Source organism: Mytilus edulis, chromosome 3, assembly GCF_963676685.1.
Source record: "Mytilus edulis chromosome 3, xbMytEdul2.2, whole genome shotgun sequence".
In the NCBI taxonomy this organism is placed as follows: domain Eukaryota; kingdom Metazoa; phylum Mollusca; class Bivalvia; order Mytilida; family Mytilidae; genus Mytilus; species Mytilus edulis.
The window spans coordinates 57,059,385-57,080,710 of NC_092346.1; the positions used below are offsets into that span (position 1 = coordinate 57,059,385).

The window sequence follows — 21,326 nt, forward strand, 5'->3', positions numbered from 1 at the left end:
CAAAAATTAAAATTAAATTCTGTGAACATCATGAATCTCAAGGCTGATCATGATGTCACTCCAATAAAAATTTAAAATTTTATATTATCACATATAAAGGGTGTTAATGATATTTATGTTGTAATAAATGTTTTCTTTTCGATTACATAGTAGTCAATGCATTTGTTGATTCAGGCAATTCAATCTAGTTGCAACTTGTTCATTGGGGATTCAACATTAAATCTTAGCCAATGAGATATAACTGTTACATAAAAATGCAATTTTACACCTATTCTCTCTACATTTGTTGAGATAATATTCTAGCAACTTACTGTGTTCAAGTTTTGCCACGACCATTCTGTCCCATTGACCTGATTATGTAATTTTTCTGTCATTATTGATTCTGTGTCTGCGTAGTCAAGATGAGTCAAATAAACTGTAAAACAAAACATATATTTACTCTCTTTAAAACCAAAGTGCTTTGATTTTTCGTTAATTTACAAATGAACCAAATCAAATTAATGCTAAAACAACAACCCTATTAAAAGTTTATTGTATGACTCACCTTTATGTCTCTATTTCCTTTTGTCCCAAATTACCAAAATAAATACAACTTCTAGAAATTTTTATGATCTGCACAAAACATAAATGATGAATCAATTCATTCAAGCTTGATATCCTCATTCCAATCAGCTAAATGAAACTTGTATGAGTTTGTGTTGACAAACTTGTATGCAGGGGTCCATGTCTTGCTATGGGAAACCCCATAAACCAATCTGTTCAAGGTATAAAGTATAAACTACACAATTGTTTCTTTAGAGCTTGATTCCAATCCAATAACCTTAAATCCTTATAAAAAAATAAAATAAAAGGGGCTACATTACACAGGGGTCAACTAGTAATGGACAGACAGGACTAAAATATACCTTTCCACATATTTCATAGAAAAAGTTAACATTAATTCTTATAAATTATGTTTAAGAACAAGCATACCTAATGTTTCCCTCATGTTTTTATATAAGTTAATAGAGTCTGTGTCTTTTAAAAATTCTCTGACAACCTCTCCTTGGTCTGTTTCCACAACCAATACTTCTTCAGGTTTAGCCATCCGAGATATCATAACTCTCCTTACCTATTAAAATAATATGTGTTATAAAATAAAGCAAAACAAAATAATGAATGGAACATTGAGAATGAATCTTTTTGCAACATTTAAGATATGAAGTATACTTTTGAAGCTTTTCAAAAAAAAAAAATCAAATTAAAAGAACCTCATCTTGATTTTTATAATCGGGACAAAACGAATAAAATGTGATCTTATAAGGCCAAAAAAATATATGCCATTTTATGGTTACCCGACCGTCCCTGTTATTGGATGCTGAGTCTGCCGACCCTTTGTCATTTTATTCAAAAATGAAATTGAGAGTGAAAGTACAATGCCGGAAACACCTACTTTCAGTTTAATACAAAAGTGAAAGAAGTTGCATGATCATCTGTGCGTTTTAATTTTAAAATTGCATCCTCTATATTAAAGCATTTTTATGATCTAGATCTCAATGGCAGCCTGCATGGCCCAACACGCTGTCAGAGGCAGCAAGCGTGGTCGCATTAAAGTTAAAAATTGATACCAATGTGTTCGATCTGTACCATAGTAAACATGAACCTGCAAAATCATACAAAGTAACAGTGACTTGCAAGACTGAAATTCAACAAGGTGACGGTTTTATTGTTGATGGGAACTTAGCTGTTGAAGATGTTTGAATATGTCAATGTTTAAATAAGAAGAATTCTGACATCACCCTATTGACATAACACCAATTCCTGCAATTATATTTCAAACCAAGAATTTAACCTGTTAAAACAGGCATGTTTTTTTTTTTTTAATTTATAAATTCTGCGGGTAAGTTTTAGTACTTGTAGAGGTTAGCCAAGTACTGACCATTTTATAAAGACTAACCCATTTAATAATATGTATGGTCTACAGGGGTGTCACAAAACTGTTACACTTAAATTTACAACATGTAACAACATCACACATCTCACCAAAAAAATAAAATGAAAAAATAAAATAAATGGAAATACCTACCTACCCTATTTTTTTGAAGGATGTAACCTTAAACAGACATTTATTTTTGTTTGGCCTAATATCCATCATGTTAAGAATATTTATCCTGTTATTACTATAAATGAAATTTTGTGACTATTAATTTCTGATTAAGAAAATTGGAAATAACTAAAACCTTGAAGCATTTCTAAGCCAAAAGATAATTTTATTATACAGTAATCATAGTAATTTACCGTTGGAAATAATTGTATGTTTATTATCTTGAACAACATCTGTTGTGTGTACTTTGCTTTTTAAACTGTTTGTATCACTTATCAACAAAGAATGTCCAGTATGAACCAGTTTAAAATCAATAATTTAAATACAAACCCTAGATAATACTTGATTATACAACTGCCTTCTAGCTGGCATTTCATTATGATGAGACTTTCCAATTAGCAATGGGGATGTGGATGTTGTAAATGGACTTTCCCTATATAAATCTGATGCTAAGGTATTCCAATACTCTAAAACTATTTTGAAGATTTCAACATCCTTTACTTCAGAGATGAGGATGAGATAATGTAATGCCTACAAACAGAAAATCATATATTTTTACTGTTTAAATTAAATTACAATTCTTTTCAAAGTTTATTTCTTCCATTTAATTCAAGTTAACATTAAATAGCTTCATTGAACACAGAATTAAATGACCCTAATCTAAATTGCACAACTTTGAAAAATGTTAAACAATCGTTGAAGTTTGATGAGGTTGATAAAATGATTGATTAACAACTTATATGTGTTGATATAAACAGCCCCCAAATAATTAATATACAAGAAGCAATGATTGATCAGCATTTGTACAAATACAACCATCATCAAGGAGTCTATTAATCAAAATAGAAAAATTAAAAGACAATCCTTAAACTGCTTTGTATAAGAGATACCCAGAACACTCACCTCCAACAATTCTTCATGTAATTCTGTTTTTCTTTCTATCAACATGCCATGTTCTTTTAAAAACGTACACAAGAAAAGACTAAGATTTTGTATAAACTTCTGTTCATCATCTGTTCCTTTTTGGTAGGCATCTTTCAAATTTGTTTGTAAAGGTAAAACCTGAAAAACATATATTTGTTATCACTCACCTTTGTATATGTTGAAATAATTACAAAGTAACAACATTCTCATCTTTCTCATAGTACAACACATACATAAGCTTATTTTATTTATGTCTGCATATTTTAGTAATTTTATTCCAATCTATTACTTCATTGGCACTGAGGCTTGTTTCCTGTTTTAAAAACCAAATAAAACAACTATTAAAAGAATTCTATAACACTTCCAGCATTTTTTTAAGATTCAGTCAACAATTTAAACACAAAATATTGTAATATATAAATGGCTATTTTTGAATGAATTCAGGTAACTATGATCTCGATATCATAAAAGATAGTGTCCCTGAAAAGTATTTGATGAAGATTAAATGCAACTGGAACTGCACTGTTGCATCTATTTTTTGTCTTTTAAATAATATTGCAAATATTTGTGAAAATCAACCAGCATTAAATATGATCAATGGCCAAGCATAAAGCATGGTTTGATGAGGATTGGATTCAATGCTGGAGTTTGAAGGTGCCTACATGCTTAAATCTCTTAGTCGTAGTAAATGACTTTTGACTTACCTGTTTGAGTTGTGTCATGGCAAGAGTAAATAATTGGATAAACTGTTCATCATATTGGGATACTTGTACAGCAGCTGTAAAAGAAGATTTGTATTCATATTGCCATGATATATGCCCATCAATATCTTACATACACAAAACTTTTTTCATAGTAACTGTTAAATCCATGACCCTTTCTCAGGTCTGTTTATCTAGAGATCAAACAGACTGATATATGTTGTAAATGTACATGAAATATATGCCACTAGATGTTCAACATCCAATTCTAATCATCGTTAGGTATAAAGGTTAATGATTTATGTAAACTTAGTGTAGCAAGAGTCTCAGAAAAATGGAAAATTCATTTTTTTGTCGTTTCAAACAAGGAACTTAAGCTACATTCATACATTTCCCCATAAATATTCTTCAGGCTCATTATTATAACAACTCTATAATATACATCTGGAGATCAACAATAAGGGCAAAACAAACTTCCAAACTTACCTATTTCTGTGAGACATTTTAAAGTAACATTTCTAAACATTGGCACAGACAAGAACTGAAATAAAAAATACAATAAAAATGTATCATAATTTTAAATTAATTGCCACGTCTACCTCAAAGAAACTGTAACAAAAGTGTACTAGTTTTTTTTTTTTAAATTAAACAAACAACACAAAAGAGATACTAGAAACTACAGAAAAGTATTCTGAGAAGCGACTTCAGATTTCAAAGATCAGAATTCATGTGACTGTGTTATAGGTACACACCAAATCACAACTACTAAGAATTTGAAAAAAAAACTGCTTTAGATGACTTCCAGGTGTGTGCTTTAAACTGAGGCTCTGTGTAAAAGACAGGATTTTTTTTTTAACCTAAAATGGTTTACTTTTATAAATAGTGACTAGGATGGAGTGTTGTCTCATTGGCACTTATACCACATCTTCTTATCTATTTGGAATGAAACCACATCCCCCAAAAATTAATTTGGAAAAAAATCATGTACAGAACTCTATATGATATGAAGCTATTCTGTCATAAATAGCTCTCATTCGCAAGTAAAGTGTAACTGATTTAGTGGAGTTAAGTTTTCACTTCTGACAGAGCAAACCATTACAGCTCCTTTTTATAATGTGCGCGAGAAAAAACAAGTAGCTAGTCATATTCTGAATGCTTACCTTATAAATTAGAGTTGTGATCAGTTTTGTTTCAAATATATAACCTAATGGAATCCAATTAAGGAATCTTAGTAATGTTTCTAATGTTGATCCTACTAATGGAGCATTCTGGGAGTTTTCCTACAAATTAAAATGACACAAGCTATATCTTTTATGCACATCAAAACATTTACAACTTACAATGACTAAATATTTTTTCTTTCTCATTCTGAAAAGCCTTTCCTGTTTATCATATATATGAGAATGTAAAATCAATTATTCAAACTATGTTGGATTATACAATTGTATCTGTACCCTCTATCATGTCTATAAGATAGCTTACCCTCCTGATGCCAAATTTTCAACAAACCTTCTGACAATGAAAATTTATTGCTTATCAGTTAGAATTTACTTATATGGTTCTCAGAGAAAATTGAAAGTCTACTTACCATAACAAATTGACACAACTGAAAAACTGATGAAAATTCACTGCACATACTGTCTTTTAAATGTTTGGCCTTAGCTTGTGTCATCTGACCACTACTGAAGTCAAATACTTCTTCACTGGAAAAAATACACAACATTGTTATTTACAATCTAGATAAAGATATCTAAAGTCAACCGTAAACTTTCCCCCAAGTGTGATAAATACACCACAACTTAATATTTTAAGACTGTCAAACAGACTTTAACATGGATCTTACTAATGTAAAAGTTGGGTGTATGATTCTTTGTGACTTTTTAAGTTGAATGACGTTCAAAGAAATATTGAATTATAAGAACAAAATTTCAAAAACTTCCACTTGAAGTTGGAAGGATGAATTAAGTAGAAACCTAAGAAAATAATGCTCCCTACTATTCAAGGCTGGGCTTAACAATTTTTACCAGAAGTTATTAAAATACTTACCTTAATAATTTCATGATAGTAAGATTATTCTGACAAAGTGATTCATTTGTTTTACTAGCACCAACAATATCACTGATAAAAGAAGGCCAGTTTCTTGGCCACTCGTATTTTAATATCTGCAAAAAGAAAAACATTGGTTAGCGGTGTTACATAGATAAAGTTGAAAAATAAAGGGCTATGCTTTGAAAAAAGCAAAACAAATAAAGCTTGCAAAAGGGAGTATGGATTAAGTACTGTGCTAGACAATGTAAAGTGTCTGGTATTCAGGTTTTGTGTAACAACGCCCAAATCATTAAGAGCAAATCTGCTGAAATTCCCAAGACAGAATTTTTTTCTAAAGAATTAAATAACTGTTGGTTTCTAGAATTTTTAGCTCCCTTTATAACTTTTCCTTAAAAGCAAAAATCAATGTTGAAAGTTCAAAATTTTAATTTTACACAAAAACAAAAGAACAATCACTGATGTCGGCATATAAATGATAATGTGGTTCTCTCTGGTAAGGAGTTAAGTTTTTGTGGTGTTGCATCAGTAAATATTGATGTTTTTACACAACATTGTACATTTGGTTTCTATAAATTCATTTGACATACATGTGTATAATGAATGCTCAATATCAATAATGCATTAAATATTTCAACTTTTCTTTGTTTTTTTCAACTAACTTTGTTTTTTTTGGAAATTTATGGGTAAAAGTCTATGACAAAATTTCTTAACTTGAATTGACAAACAGTGATTCGTATATATTCTCTATAGCTAGTTATATCAGTTTATTTTAAAATTTTAAAATGTTTTATTGGACAATTAATACTTACTTGCACAAGAATCATATTAAGTTTGCCTAAGTAAACCTTTTCCTTTTCTAGTGAAGCACTATCTGATGACGTTTTTATGATGAGACCAACAATATATTTCTTTATTCCTACAAAATACAACATTTTCAGATTTCATTTTAACACCACACGTTTTCTTGAAATTGTAAGGACACAAAAAATAATAATATGTGCGTCAACTGTCACCTGCTGAAAAAAAATTGAGGTCATTAGGTCAGCAAAGCCGCTTTTCTTTTGTTTTATTAGGTCAGCAATTGAGAAATAGCCTTATCAGGTTACAGACCCAGTTTTTCATTAACTATATATTTGGTTAGCAGCATTTTCTTAGTTATATTTGTCAGTCAGATGTGTTTTTACTCTGTTTAACATCGCTGTCAAGAAGATTAAAATTAATGTGCTAATTTTTCAGTGAAAATAAGTTGGGGTCAGTGGGTAAACATAAACATGCATTTCACTGCAGAAGAAAACCTGTCACAATTCTATAAACTATAACGTTTTTTTTTGTACACAGTATGCTGCATCTACCTAACATTTTTTTTAATATAAATAAAACCCTAAATTCTTAATTCACTAGCACTTTTATCAACATACCTTCACATTGAGCTCTAGGAAGAACCTTCCATCTTGTTTTAATAACATTCTCTAATATTTGTAGTGCGTAATATTTAGTCTGTTGATTACTAGAATATTCTAAAATTGTATCCACTCTGGTCCATGCATCAGGGTGTTCTTTTAATGCTGTCAAAACTTGTTGTGCCATTTTTTGCTAAAGAGAATTTTTTAAATAGAGACATATGGATAGTTAGCAATCGAAAAGCATACAACTTATAAGTGTGACATATCATTGAATCATTAAACAGACCTATCAAAGTCTAAAAATATTTATGGTTTTAATAAGATAAATCTTGCATACATGTAAACTACAATATATTTGTTTAATCATTTCATGATGACCTCCTTCTAAATTCTACTACTTCATCAAAATATAATAGGCTTTTTATTTAAAACAAGAATGTAGATTACCATCAACTTATTCTTTTTTCTAACTAGATGTTGTGCATTTGATGACAAATAACATATATAACGGAAATAAATAAATAAACTGTATACCTGAGTGCCATTGCCAGTGTACATTAAGGAAACCACATTGTCCAGAAGGTTGATATCGAGCTTCTGGCTAAAGTCCAGAAGCTTGGACACCTCATCGGATAAATTAGCCGAGTTCATAACTATGGGCGGCATTCACAATAATTTTATCTTGACCTAAAAAAAAAAATAGAGCTACATGTATAGTTGTACTGTTGATTTAGAAATTATTGCATGCATTTATAATCAGAAGTTGGAAGAATAACAAAAATGCCAGATTAATTAATGTGATTTATGGAAAAGCTGTATACAGTTGTGTTTTAAATATCAGGTTCTTGTTATTCTGACTAACCCAATAGCGTTATTCACATTAATAAAAAATCTCGCAATAATATCTGAATTTACAGTAATATAATTATCAAGTGTAAAAATTCAATTTATGTTAACTTTGGTCAAGTTGCTTTATTTGTAAATCTTGTCTGATTGATCACTTTCGCATTTTTTCAAGTGTTTCTCTCAGGCTCTTCATTCAAGTTTTCAAGATACAAGGCATTCAAAAAAATCTCAATAGTCAATTCAGGACAATAATTCTAAATATAGTTGAGAGTTAGTTTTGGTCACCTTAATCTTAGTATACATAAATCTTAAACAAGAGGCTGTCACAACGACAGCAAACCGGATTTATTAACATTTATTTGTGTCCCGGCAATATCACAAGAACCATAAGTGATGAACAGTGAAAGTGAAAATCATCAATATCAAATTTGACCTCCATTTTGTCATAAGTATCAACATATTAAAATTTGAAAAGCTTGGGTTAAATAGTTCATGAGTAAATGCAACAGCATGAATGGAAACACCATTTTTCTATCTTTCAAGGACCACAACTCCTGAATGGTAAAAGTCAAAATCGACATTATTGAACTTGACCTCCATTTTGTCATCAGTAACAACATATTAAAATTTGAAAAGCTTTGGTTGAACAGTTCATGAGTAAATGCAACAGCATGAATGGAAACGCCATTTTTCAATCTCTCAAAAACCATAACTCCTGAACGGTAAAAGTGAAAATCGTCATTATTGAACTTCACCTCCATTTTGTCATCAGTAACAACATATTAAAATTTGGGAAGCTTTAGTTGAACAGTTCATGTGTAAATGCACGGACATGACTGGAAACACCATTTTTCAATCTTTCAAGAACCACAACTCCTGAACGGTAAAAGTGAAAATCGTCATTATTGAACTTGACCTTCAATTTGTTGTCGGTAACAACATATTAAAATGTTAAAAGCTTTGGTTGAACAGTTCATGAGTAAATGCACGAACAACATTTGATTGCCGCCTGCCCGGCTGCCGTACATCCCCAAATCAATAACCGACATTTTTATCACAAAAATCCGGTTAAAAATGAACATTTCTGCCCCAGTCAATTTTTTTCCATCTTTAACAGTTAATAACTATATATCTTAGGTTAGAGGGATGATTAAGTCCTTGCTAACACATTTTACCTCTGCTACATTCTTTAAGTACATGTCCCAACTGTAGTACAGTGGTTGTCTGGTGTATCAGGCTGTTTGTTTTCTCTATTCATTATTTCATGTTCAGGCCTTTTATAACTGACTATACGGTATGGGTTTTCCCTCATTGTTGAAGGTCATATGGTGGCCTAATGTGTTCTTCCACTTCATTTTAACTCTGGTGGATATTTTTCTTATTGACAATCATTTCACATTACATTTTAATTACAAGACAATACGTGCAAATATCCCCTATGTTCCATTTTTAGCCATCTTGACCTTATTGGTGCAAACTGGACCACAGGACACATTTTTAAAACCAAATGCCCAACCGATGATTGTGGTCAAGTGTGCTAAAAAAGAATCCAAAATCAAAATAAGCTTTTAATATTCTGAATTGTAAATGCATTTTAAATGGGTTTATCTAGAGTAGTTCATCTCTCGTCTTAAAACTTTTCAGAGTGCATCAATTGGTTACTCTCAGTCTCTGTTAAAACTTTTCAGAGTGCATCAATTGGTTACTCTCAGTCTCTGTTACAGCTTTTACATTAATGCTAGCAAGACAAATCTTTGTTTGGCTTGCTTGCTTTGTTTGTATCAGTGTTTGCTCAAGCATGGTAATTAAGATAGGCGGGGCTTCAGCTTGTATATATCATACTTAGATTGTATTGGACGTTATGTCTGAGGTTAAGGACACTTAATTTTAAAACATCACATGACAAATATTCTCACATGTTTTGTCACCTGTAAAAATACAATAATTTGTCAATGAAAGAAAAATATAAACTTTTTTCTTGTATGAGGCTGAGAAACTGGCCTTCAACATTAATTGACCTAATATTGTTTTTATAAAATATAAATCTATTAGTTCAGTCAGTTATTTCCATGTCTGTCCTTCGATTATGCAACTCAAGAAAATATTCCAAAATGGGAAAAATTGTATCGAAAAGAGAAAATCCAGTGCACCTTTTTTATGTTAGGGTGTGTTTGAGATGAATATTTTGTCTTGAAAATGTACAAAACAAGAGTATTTGATGCATTATCTCGCTATCATTTTACATAGCAAAGCTACAGGTTGACTTTATAACATAAAAAAAAATCACAGTACTAAAAGATGAAATATAGGGTCAAGTAAAATACCTATCCAATGGATCACAAAATCAGAGTAGGTGTGTTCGAATAGCTATTTTACTAAAAGTGCTTGACGACAGTCTTTAAGGAGGCTCGCGGGTATAAGATTTTCAGAAAAAATTAAACATTAATTTTTCATTACAAATTTTATTGATTACCTTAAGTAGCTGTTACTTTATCATATGGTACAAAAGTCATTCCAAAAAATCAAATCGTGTTGGCCCCAGCGGACTTTTAAAATGTAGATATCATTGAAAAAGCTTCAAATTATCTCCCTTTGGTGCAAAAATGCCATTTTTTGGCATAAAAATTGAAATATCTTTTTTAACTCATCGGTGACCTATATTTTTTATTGTTGTTTTCGAATAAGCTGTACATAGACTAAATAATTGTAAAATTTTAGCGATTTCTGTAATTTAGTTCTTTTTTTATTTCGATATTACCGCTATTTCTCCTATTAGTTCAACAGAAAAAAAGGACATTAACAAAAATGTATGCTCCTTTCGAAGGCAGATTGTGAGCGTAAATGAACGGTGACCCCATTTTTTTATTTCATTTTTCTATTAAGTATAAGATAAAGTTCATTTATAGAAAAATATAGGGAAATCCTATATTAAATAAAAAATTTCATTTAGACCCGCGAGCCCCCTTAAGTTGGATCTCTGAAAAAAAATTGTCTTCCGTTTCTACGATTGTGAAAATGAACTGGTGTAATAGGAAGATAATTTAGACGAAGTAGAATCCTGACTGTATTGTATATTTACAGGTAAGGAAACATGTGAGAATATTTATCATGTGATGTTTTAAAATTTAGTGTCCTTAACCTCCAACATAACGTCCAATAAAATTTAAAGGGAAACTTCGCAGAAAAATCAAAAATTGATATTATGTCCATTCTGTATAAAAATGCTCAAATTTATAGATATTAAAGTTTTATTCCGCTAAATAAGAGATCACCATCGATTTTAAATTTTGAGTATCAGTTCTCTGCTCTCCGCCATCTTGTCACCTTCTCCGATGAAAAATCCCGATATGTCTATAAACCACAAAGGAACAAAACTACAGTAAACGATGTAGTCGTAATTGCGTGTCGATATCTTGTCAATCGTACGGTTGTTTTATCTGACTGAATAACTTGATACGGAAAATGGTCTTATATTTTTAAATAACCATATAGTCTGTTATTTTTAAACTGATAATATTGTAATTAGTTAAAAAGTCAAAGTTCAAATCATAAATAAGTGTTCCGTGGAAATTGTTTTCGAAAATCTAATTCGTTCATAATTCTTTCAAGTAATAAACTTTATTTAAATAAATTCGGATCTTCCCTCATCTGATCACCAGCATGGCTAAAGGTATTACTCCCAAAGGTATTGGAAGGGGTGTAAGGTGACACGTCCAGGTATTCAATCGATTTCCTGTCCGGCTGGCTTGCAAGTTCATGCATCGTTTCACTTCTGTAGGTATTGATCAGTGTACACGACCGTTACTTATAACTTTCCATTTTGAACTATCAGGTGCATGTATAATATACATTTTTGTCTTGCGTGTCCGAAAGTGATATTTATACTAGTCATTACTGAACTCATACGCTTGTTTATAAATAACATTTCTGGTGTAAAGAATATTATCTATAAAAAAAATTAATACAAAAAAAAAATTGAAGAAATACAAATCTATTTACATATTTTTCCAAGGGTTAATTTGGGAAAATGTAATATATACTCATTGTCAATAGTTTAGGACAGATTGGAACATACCAGAATTATTGATTTAAAAAAATGTGCGCACTTGTCGACGATTCGTGTATACATACGCCTGGGTAGAAAGTTACGGAACTATAGTAAGTAGCGCAATTTAAAATATGTATACATGTATACATTGAACATAAGAAAGAAACATACATTTTGTGTAAATTGTGGTAAAAGTTTTGTAAATTATTATAGACTAGTCCACGTATGCCAACAGTATGTAATCAACGAATTCGATTGACTATTGTATACCAAAAGAAGAAGAAGAAAAAAAAGAAACAATTTGATTTAAATACAGGTCAATTTATAACTTGCTTTGGTTCATCGAAGTTAAGAACATAGTAAACTCACAGATTTATATATCAATTAGATTGTTCTCGAATAAAGGACGAAATTTGTCATCATCACAATTGTTCCAACATTCATGTAAAATATATGCAACTGGACGTACACTAATAATCCCCAAGGGATGTGAATATTTTCTAGGAAAACTATTGAGTATCAATTTCGGGATTTATTTTCTTTCTTGATATTCAATGACAGCAATTTAAAGAATAAACTGCTTGTCGGATATTTGTCCGCTTTAGGGGTATTCTTGCAAGTTGAACAGACTTATAATAACATTCAAAAATAGGGAATGATAACATTAAATTCGTTGTCTTTTAATTTTAAACATCGTTGGTCAAATAGTTATTTAAGTATATATATACGTTGGGAGACGACGATTATTATAGTAGTCTCAGATTTTAATAAGGACGTTCCCGATTATGAATAAATTTGGTTGACGTTTTTCACACTTGAAAAGAATATCTATTCGTAATTTTTCGATTCCATTCCAATACAAAAGTATTTTTTCTTTATTCGTACATATTATATTCCGCTTCGGTAGAGTTATCTTCAGATAGTTTCATATATTAATTAATACATGGCTTTCAAAAGTCTAAATGTAAGTGATCTCGTACATTTTTTCGCCCAATAACACAAATAATCAAAGCGCGAAAGCGCTGTAAAGGCAGTTAATTACAGGTTGTGTGTATTTCTAGTCCAGTTATATCATTATCTTCCATAGAACAGAGGTGGTTTGTAGAATTTAAGATTTAGAGTTCTTTTGTACCTAGTTCACCTATATCTATAGTCTACTGTTTACAGTATATTTTCTGTGCCTCCCATGAAATGCATTTTAGCCATGGCCTTGTCAGTTTGCTTTAAATTTATGAGTTTGACTGTCCCTTTGGTGTCTTTCGTCCCTCTTCTTTAGACATATAAGAACTTTTCCTTTTCAATTTAAATAGACTATTTTTAATTTTTGATTGTATACGCATATTCTATGACTCCCATAAAAAATAGTTCACAAAGATTGACTAGTCTCTGTACTGTGTGTATAGCAAGAACATCAAGTAACATAATGGTAAATGTACATAGTAACATGTCAACTTTTTGATGACCATACCTGCCAACTGTCAGTATTTGCAGAGTATTTCCCCCATCGAGCTCGAGGCTCCCAAATGGAAAGTTTGTAAGAGCAATTTTGTCAACTATTTTAAAGAAAACAATTAATTCAACAATGGCTATGAGCTTGTTAATGCACGAAGAAGCCAAAAACCACATTAGAATATATTTGAAGGGAATCCATGACAAATCGCCCCACTTTTTCACTAACTCGCCCCACTTTAAAAACAAGAGTGCACACACTGAAATGTCTCGCCTTCTTTACTAATCATTGATATTATGTTGATAGTCCTAATAATAAAGCTTTATTACAACTGTCACATATTCTTAACATAAACCAAGAAAACTAAACATTGACCTTTGAACCATGACAATGAGGTCAAGGTCAGATAAACCATGCCAGGTAGGCATGTACAGCTAACAATTCTTCCATACAACAAATAAAATTGACTTATTGCTTATAGTTTAAGAAAAACAGACCAAAACACAAAAGCTTAACACTGAGCAATGAACCGTAAAAAATGAGATCAAGGTCAAATAAAACCTGCGCGACTGACATGTAGATCATGAAATATTTCCATACACCAAATATAGTTGACCTATTGCATATAGTATTAGAAAAAGGCCAAAACTCAAAAACTTAACTTTGACCACTGAACCATGAAAATGAGGTCAAGGTCATATGACACCTGCCAGGTAGACCTGTACACCTTACAATCATTCCATACACAAAATATAGAAGACCTATTGCAAACAGTACAAGAAAAACAGACCAAAACACAAAACTTAACTTTAACCACTAAACCATGAAAATGAGGTCAAGGTCAGATGACACCTGCCAGTTGGACACCTTACAGTGCTTCCATACACAGAATATACTAGACCTATTGCTTATAGTATCTCAGATATGGACTTGACCACCAAAACTCAACCTTGTTCGCTGATCCATGAAATGAGGTCGAGGTCAAATGAAAACTGTCTGACGGGCAAGAGGACCTTTCAAGGTACGCACATACCAAATATAGTTATCCTTTTACTTATAATAAGAGAGAATTTAACATTACAAAAAATTTTAACTTTTTTTTCAAGTAGTCACTGAACCATGAAAATGAGGTCAAGGACATTGGACATGTGACTGACGGAAACTTCGTAACATTAGGCAACCATATACAAAGTATGAAGCATCCAGGTCTCCCACCTTCTAAAATATAAAGCTTTTCAGAACTGAGCTAACATCACCGCCGCCGTAGCACTATCCCTATGTCGAGCTTTCTGCATCAAAAGTCGCAGGCTCGACAAAAAAACTGCCCCAACCCCGATTACCAAATCGCCCCACTTGTGAACTGTGTTAAATCACGTTAATAAAACTCCTGCCAACTGGTCCCACCTAATGGAAATCGGTGAAATCTAGATAAATATATTATTAACCAGGATGAATTTAGTAATGCCAACTCGCCCCACTTATGGAAAAAGATGTTATCCCATTGTATATAAGTTCAATTCAACTCCAGGCAAAATCTACCGGTATGAATGAAAAAGAAGTTTTCAATTAAGGCTATGTGGCCATAACAGCTGTCTCATTAGCATTTTAACCACTTCCCATATTTGCAATTAAAACAATAGAAGAAAATTATTCAACGCAAAAACAAAACTTACTTGTAAATATGAAATTCTCTTTACGGTATGAGTTTTTCTCATTGTTTGAGATTATACAGTAGTACCTATAACTGCTTATACCTATTTCTTATTCACTTTTGCTTGATAAACTCACTAAATATCATATACATTGTACCACATCTCCTTATTTTTATAAGCATTCCAATATGCATGAACAATTGTAATTCAATTCTATATACCAAAGCAAAATGAACTGCACCACTTGCATTCACTAGTATGCATCTTTTGGCAAAATACAAGTTCTTAAATGACACAATATATATTTATTGATAAAAAAATAAAATTTAGTATACAACTCTTTAACCTGCATACGGGGTATATATCTCTCAATTGATACGATATTCCCGTGCTTGCATTTCCTATCATGATTTTCTTGATAGAGGGTTACTGCTCACAAGGAAGCTATTAAATCAAGAGTTCCAAATGGTGAAGTTGAAATCATCCCTTCGTAAATTTTACGGACGCCATCACGAGTTGGTTGACCGTTATGGAATAACCATTTCACAAATGATATCGGATATGTTCCTTACGTCGTAACGCCAATCCCCTTCATGAATTTGACCTACCGAATTAGACTATTTACCGGATTTGTAATCACATAAGCAACACGACGGGTGCCGCATGTGGAGCAGGATCTGCTTACCCTTCCGGAGCACCTGAGATCACCCCTAGTTTTTGGTGGGGTTCGTGTTGTTTATTCTTTAGTTTTCTATGTTGTGTCATGTGTACTATTGTTTTTCTGTTTGTCTTTTTCATCTTTAGCCATGGCGTTGTCAGTTTGTTTTAGATTTATGAGTTTGACTGTCCCTTTGGTATCTTTCGTCCCTCTTTTTTTAACAGGTATAAAAAAGCACAGCTGTGTCATAACTTGTGAAATCTGTGCTGAAAACATAGACATAATGGTATTTTAGTAATTCCATATGTGAAGCTCAACATTAGCTCGTCAGTTGGTGGTGGACAGTTATAGTTCCTTTCTGCAGGCTAGGATGAATGACTTTTCAGGAAAACCAATTTCACAAATCAAAACTTTCCTCTAGATTTCTCCTACAATATTCATCCAGTTTAGTTCTTTTGTTTTAATTGGACACCGTCCTGATTTTTAATTTTGCAAACCATTCAGTCTCTTGCTTGCAAATGGTGCACGAAAATAGGATGGGTATGGCAGTAGACAAGTCTCTTTAAAGTGGGTTTGTGCCCTGAAAAAAAGTTTTATAACTTAAGTTTTTTTGAAACTTATGCAACACACATACCTAAATAACTATAACATAGAAGAGAGCATCATTCGTGTCAATGTTTTGTTCCTGTTAACATTGTCATTGATATTTTTTTCAGAAAGCCTGAGGCATAGCTCATGAAATCCTGTCATTAAATCCTAAATTAACATAATTACTGCTAGAATAATTATCAGTATGATATACGTACACTATCATTGTACAGCCCAAGTCTTGCATTCATTCACTCCTGTGTTCAGTCGGTCAAAAATATTTAAACATCAACAAATGAACTTTAATAAGGACAAGATAACACTAGTACAACCCGTGTTTAAGTGTATTTGAAAGAGAAATATATCTGGTTAAACGATGTATAAAGGAGAAATATATCTGGTTAAACGATGTATAAAGGAGGAAAAAATTGTAGATATTGCATTACGATGCTTTCTACCTAATAGCACGTGGATATGTTTACATATTTAGACTTGACCCAGTATGACCCGTACCTTGTAGGTCACCGCCGTCGTTTAAACACTAGACTACAGTCGTGTATACAAGACAATAAAAAGCTTAAGCCTGTACTATTTGTGTGAAGTAAATGTGTTTGTTCTGTACATTTAAATTGTTTTACCTGATAGCAAGGACGTATGTCTATCCGTTTCCTTCTCAATTCACTTCGTCAAATTCTTCGAGCTTCTTCAAAACATACGTATTACTGCGCCCGGAAGTGAGAAAAATATGAGAAATCCTCGTAAAATAATGCTATTTTCAATTTTGTGGAATCCATTTTGTTATAATTATTATACAAAGATAAAAAAAGTTACGATTAATTATGAATTTGCATATCATTATACGGAACGTTTATGGACTTTTTTCCATAGTGTAATTCGGTCATTTTGGCGGGAAATCATGTACACATACACACGTAGATTGGCTGGTACCCGATCGTAATGTTACACATCACATATATCAAATAGCTAATACTCGGAACGTAGTACCGGGAACCAGGATAATACGTAGACAACATACATAACTAATACCGAAATTGAAAACGCTTTACGGTTTCTCGTTTATTAAACCGAATTCCGCTTTGAATTATAGAAGATGCAATATTAATCATGTTCAGCCGACTTTTCATTGTTATATCAACGTCTGAACTAATTAAAGAATCTTTAGATGTCAGATAACACTCGAAATTGACCCGACCTCTTTCCACACGGAATACACATAATGATAGTTTGTAGTCAGGCTGACTGCTTATAATGCAAAATACACACTAATAACAAGTTCTATAAAATGAACAATACACACTGATCGTTTCTTTAGTCCCCAATGTAAATGAAAGAAACAAAAACCATATCATACCATAAAAAGAAGAGGAGAAATTCGAACATTTCCGGATCTATTTCTGGCCAAAAGACCCCCTGCATAGATTGCGTATGAAAAGATGAACCTCATGACTTAAAAGTCAGGCCTTAAAGCACTGCCTTTAAAAATGATTTAGTAAAGCTATTTCTAATTTCTAAGTCCCCCTTTTTTATGAGACATAAATCAAGGACAAGACTTGTATATCATTTCATTCTGACATATGAATTAAGTTTCCCGTCTTTAACCGAAAATTGTGTATTTCTTAGTAAATTAACTTATTTGAATTCAAATAAATAATTGCACCAAATATAATTAAATAATTCCACGGCGACCAATTTTTATTTGTCACCAACTTGAATATGTATTTGTAATGTGTGTATTAAATGCTCCCACTGATCCGAATAGACAGTCACACCTGGCAAGGTGTGCCCTAGAGGCGTGGTTAAATACCGAAGTGCAAATAACAATTTACCTTTCAACAAGCCATCTACTAGTATTGCCACAGAACCGTGAATTGAATACACACATCGTATAAACCTAGTCATAGCAGAGATAGTAAAAGGTCAATAATCATGAGCACACCAACATATTGTCTTTACAGATTATTGTACTTTAATTTGTTCACCTTATCAGTCCGAAAATGCATTTATTAAAAATAAATTTATAACTTTTTGTGTTGTCTACAAACATAATTCGAATATATACGTTTAACATAGATAATTTATCTCACGAATGAGTACAATTGAACGTCTGTGCGTTTTATCTTCTTATTATCGGATGGTTATTAGATAAAGCATAAGTCATCGGCGCGCTTACGATTACGTTAAAATATGATTAAAAACCAAGACTTTTAATGATTGTATTTTAAATCCCGGCATGCAAAAATCAGGAGAAAACGTCACGACCTACAGGAAGTGGTTGATATTTTTTCATTAATTATTGAATTTCTCCTTTATTACTGCACATATAGCGATAAAACTTTGTGAATATATATATTATGTCATAATGAACATATTTAAACCATAAGTAAAAAATCGTGAATTTTCCCTTTAAGTATGATGTATACAAGCTGAAGCCCCGCCTATCTTAATTACCATGCTTGAGCAAACATTGATACAAACAAAGCAAGCAAGCCAAACAAAGATTTGTCTTGCTAGCATTAATGTAAAAGCTGTAAAACTTTTCAGAGTGCATCAATTGGTTACTCTCAGTCTCTGTATTGTCTTAAAACTTTTCAGAGTGCATTAATTGATTACTCTCAGTCTCTGTATTCAAAGTGTAAACAGTGTTCAGTTTATATGGATTAATTTTTCCAGTGGAATAAAAGAACACTTGTTCCTATATCACTGTTGTACATATTTTATCTATCCTAGGTACCAGGGCAAAAACAACAAAAAGCACTTTCATTATTCTGTAAAACTTAGGCTTCAGAGCAAACAAACTTAGATTTCCAAGGGGCATCACTCAGTAAAAACATTTGATCCGAAATGTATTTACAAATACATTTCTGATTTAAACTTTGAAATTTCTGGCAAGAATTGAACAAACACATTAGAGTGATAACATTTATATTTTCTACAGAATAAACATTTTTAGGGGCATAAATTGCTAATTTGAACCCAAGATATAAGTTTCATAAAAAGTTGGCATGAATGGTACATGTGAGAGCGCTAACAAAACATGACATCCAGAGAGTAATTCCACTTTGGCCTTGCATGTATTATGTGATGTTTAAATATGGCCAAGTTCTTGTCTGCGTAGCCACTCCTGTAGTTCACATAAGCAGAAAATTTATGTTTTTATAAAAACTCAGCAGAAATTCAGCCTGTGGCAGTCATCATTCTTTTAATGAATCAGCCTGTGAGCGTGAAGCAGAAAACAATAGGAACAATTCATTCTAAGGATGATTAAGTTTATTAGGATTATATCTAATTTCTCTAATTTAATAAAGTAGTAAGTCGTTGATCATCTAAAAGTAAACCCTCATCGAAGATAGCAGGTAAAGGAGAGCTGGCCCAGCACGTCTGTTCAGCTGTAATGACTGAGACGTGACTGTTGATGATGAATGGATTATCCCAAGAGGGATTGAAAGAAAAAGCTATGAAAAACCCTGTACTTACGTGGGTCATTTTCAAAAAATGATGAATTTTGAAATTGAAAAATTTATTAATACATTGTACATTGAAGTTATTTTTAAAAACAACCCACTACATAAGCAAATCAAAACAAACAGTACTTTAAGAACAACATATTAAAAGATGCAATCTTAATGTCAAACAAGAATATCTTGAAACATTTGTGATCGGTGGTACAATATTTTGTCTATCCTGTTACAATTTTCAAAAGAAATTTTAGGTTATTAAGAAAAGGTTTAGATAAAATGTTAAGCTTGTTTTATGTAGCCAATTAGATGGTTTTCAAGAGAATAAACTTCTATATATATATATTCATTCTGTAACAGGGGGGGATGCAGGAATTTTCGAAAGGGGGGGGGGGGGGGGGGGTGCTAACCCAGGGCACCCAGGGCAAAGGGGGGGTGCAAAACATATGTCCCGATACAAATGCATTGATCGGCAAAACTAAAGGGGGGGTGTGCACCCCCGGAACCCCCCCCCCTGGATCAGCCACTGCTGTAAAATAATAGATTATTTGCCAATTTTCCAGGTTGTACTGAAAAATACCTCTAAAAATTGGTTTTCAAAGGTTGTAAAAATTACCACCAGTAATGCAAGTCTAAGATAGCAATTTATATTGTTCAGCATTTTTTCACTCTTTTAAATAAACCCAACATCAGGTAAATTCCTCATAAGTAAGTTTACTTTTCTCTTTATTTCATTGGTAACAGGAACGTACGTTTCTGATATATCACTATATAAAGGTCTATCCTGTTAACCATATAAATATTGCACCTGCAAATGCTTAATTGGGAAGATAAAGACGTCTTTATAAACTTAAGATGAGTTCAAACAACGAAATATTTCTTTTGTTTTGCACCTATATCATGTATATGTTAAGATAAAAAAATAACGACGTTTTGTCTATCCTGTTACTGTAACCATAGCAACCACAGTAACAGGATAGACAAATTTCTTCGTTTTTGATTGCTGTTGTGAAATGACTACTCCCTTTAGTGAAGTGATTATGGTTTTCTATTGTGAATTTGGTTACCAACACATTATTGCACTTTTTAAAAGCATACTTTTGGTGTAGTTAATCAAAATTGTTGGTAACAGCATAGACATGAAAAAAAGTTCTCTTTTTTTTTCACTAAATGTCTTGAAATATCTTTTCTCTACACTGTCGTTCACGAAACGAGGCTATTTAAATGTAAAGATTACTTTGCACTTTTGAAATCAACACCGACTGATTCAATATTCATAGGGAGAATAATTTATTGACTGATTTAAGTAGCGGTAACAGGATAGACATGAACCTCCTGTATGCTGATTGAATTTAGTTTGTGGATAATATGTTACATACAATGATAAAGAAGCTACTATTTTTTCGTTAGAGTGATAATTAACGTTCTTTAAAAGTTCCTTTTGCAAT

At 32.0% G+C, this 21,326-nt stretch overlaps 1 protein-coding gene across 2 annotated transcripts in view; it reads right to left on the reverse strand.

Moving 5' to 3' along the window:
• The window catches only part of LOC139514377 (exportin-1-like), a 667,034-nt gene that overhangs the window by 644,979 nt on the left and 729 nt on the right, over nucleotides 1-21,326 (reverse strand). For both annotated transcript variants that reach the window (XR_011662605.1, XM_071303532.1), the window contains exons 2-13: nucleotides 7,695-7,847; nucleotides 7,176-7,350; nucleotides 6,567-6,673; nucleotides 5,755-5,870; nucleotides 5,297-5,411; nucleotides 4,869-4,988; nucleotides 4,195-4,249; nucleotides 3,712-3,785; nucleotides 2,987-3,145; nucleotides 2,414-2,614; nucleotides 973-1,111; nucleotides 312-415 (exon numbers count right to left, since the gene is read on the reverse strand). Coding sequence is in view for 1 of the 2 variants with exons in the window: in XM_071303532.1 (XP_071159633.1) it covers nucleotides 312-415; nucleotides 973-1,111; nucleotides 2,414-2,614; nucleotides 2,987-3,145; nucleotides 3,712-3,785; nucleotides 4,195-4,249; nucleotides 4,869-4,988; nucleotides 5,297-5,411; nucleotides 5,755-5,870; nucleotides 6,567-6,673; nucleotides 7,176-7,350; nucleotides 7,695-7,826 (1,497 nt within the window). In the remaining variant the exon portion in view is untranslated. The remainder of the gene's footprint in view (nucleotides 1-311; nucleotides 416-972; nucleotides 1,112-2,413; nucleotides 2,615-2,986; nucleotides 3,146-3,711; nucleotides 3,786-4,194; nucleotides 4,250-4,868; nucleotides 4,989-5,296; nucleotides 5,412-5,754; nucleotides 5,871-6,566; nucleotides 6,674-7,175; nucleotides 7,351-7,694; nucleotides 7,848-21,326) is intronic.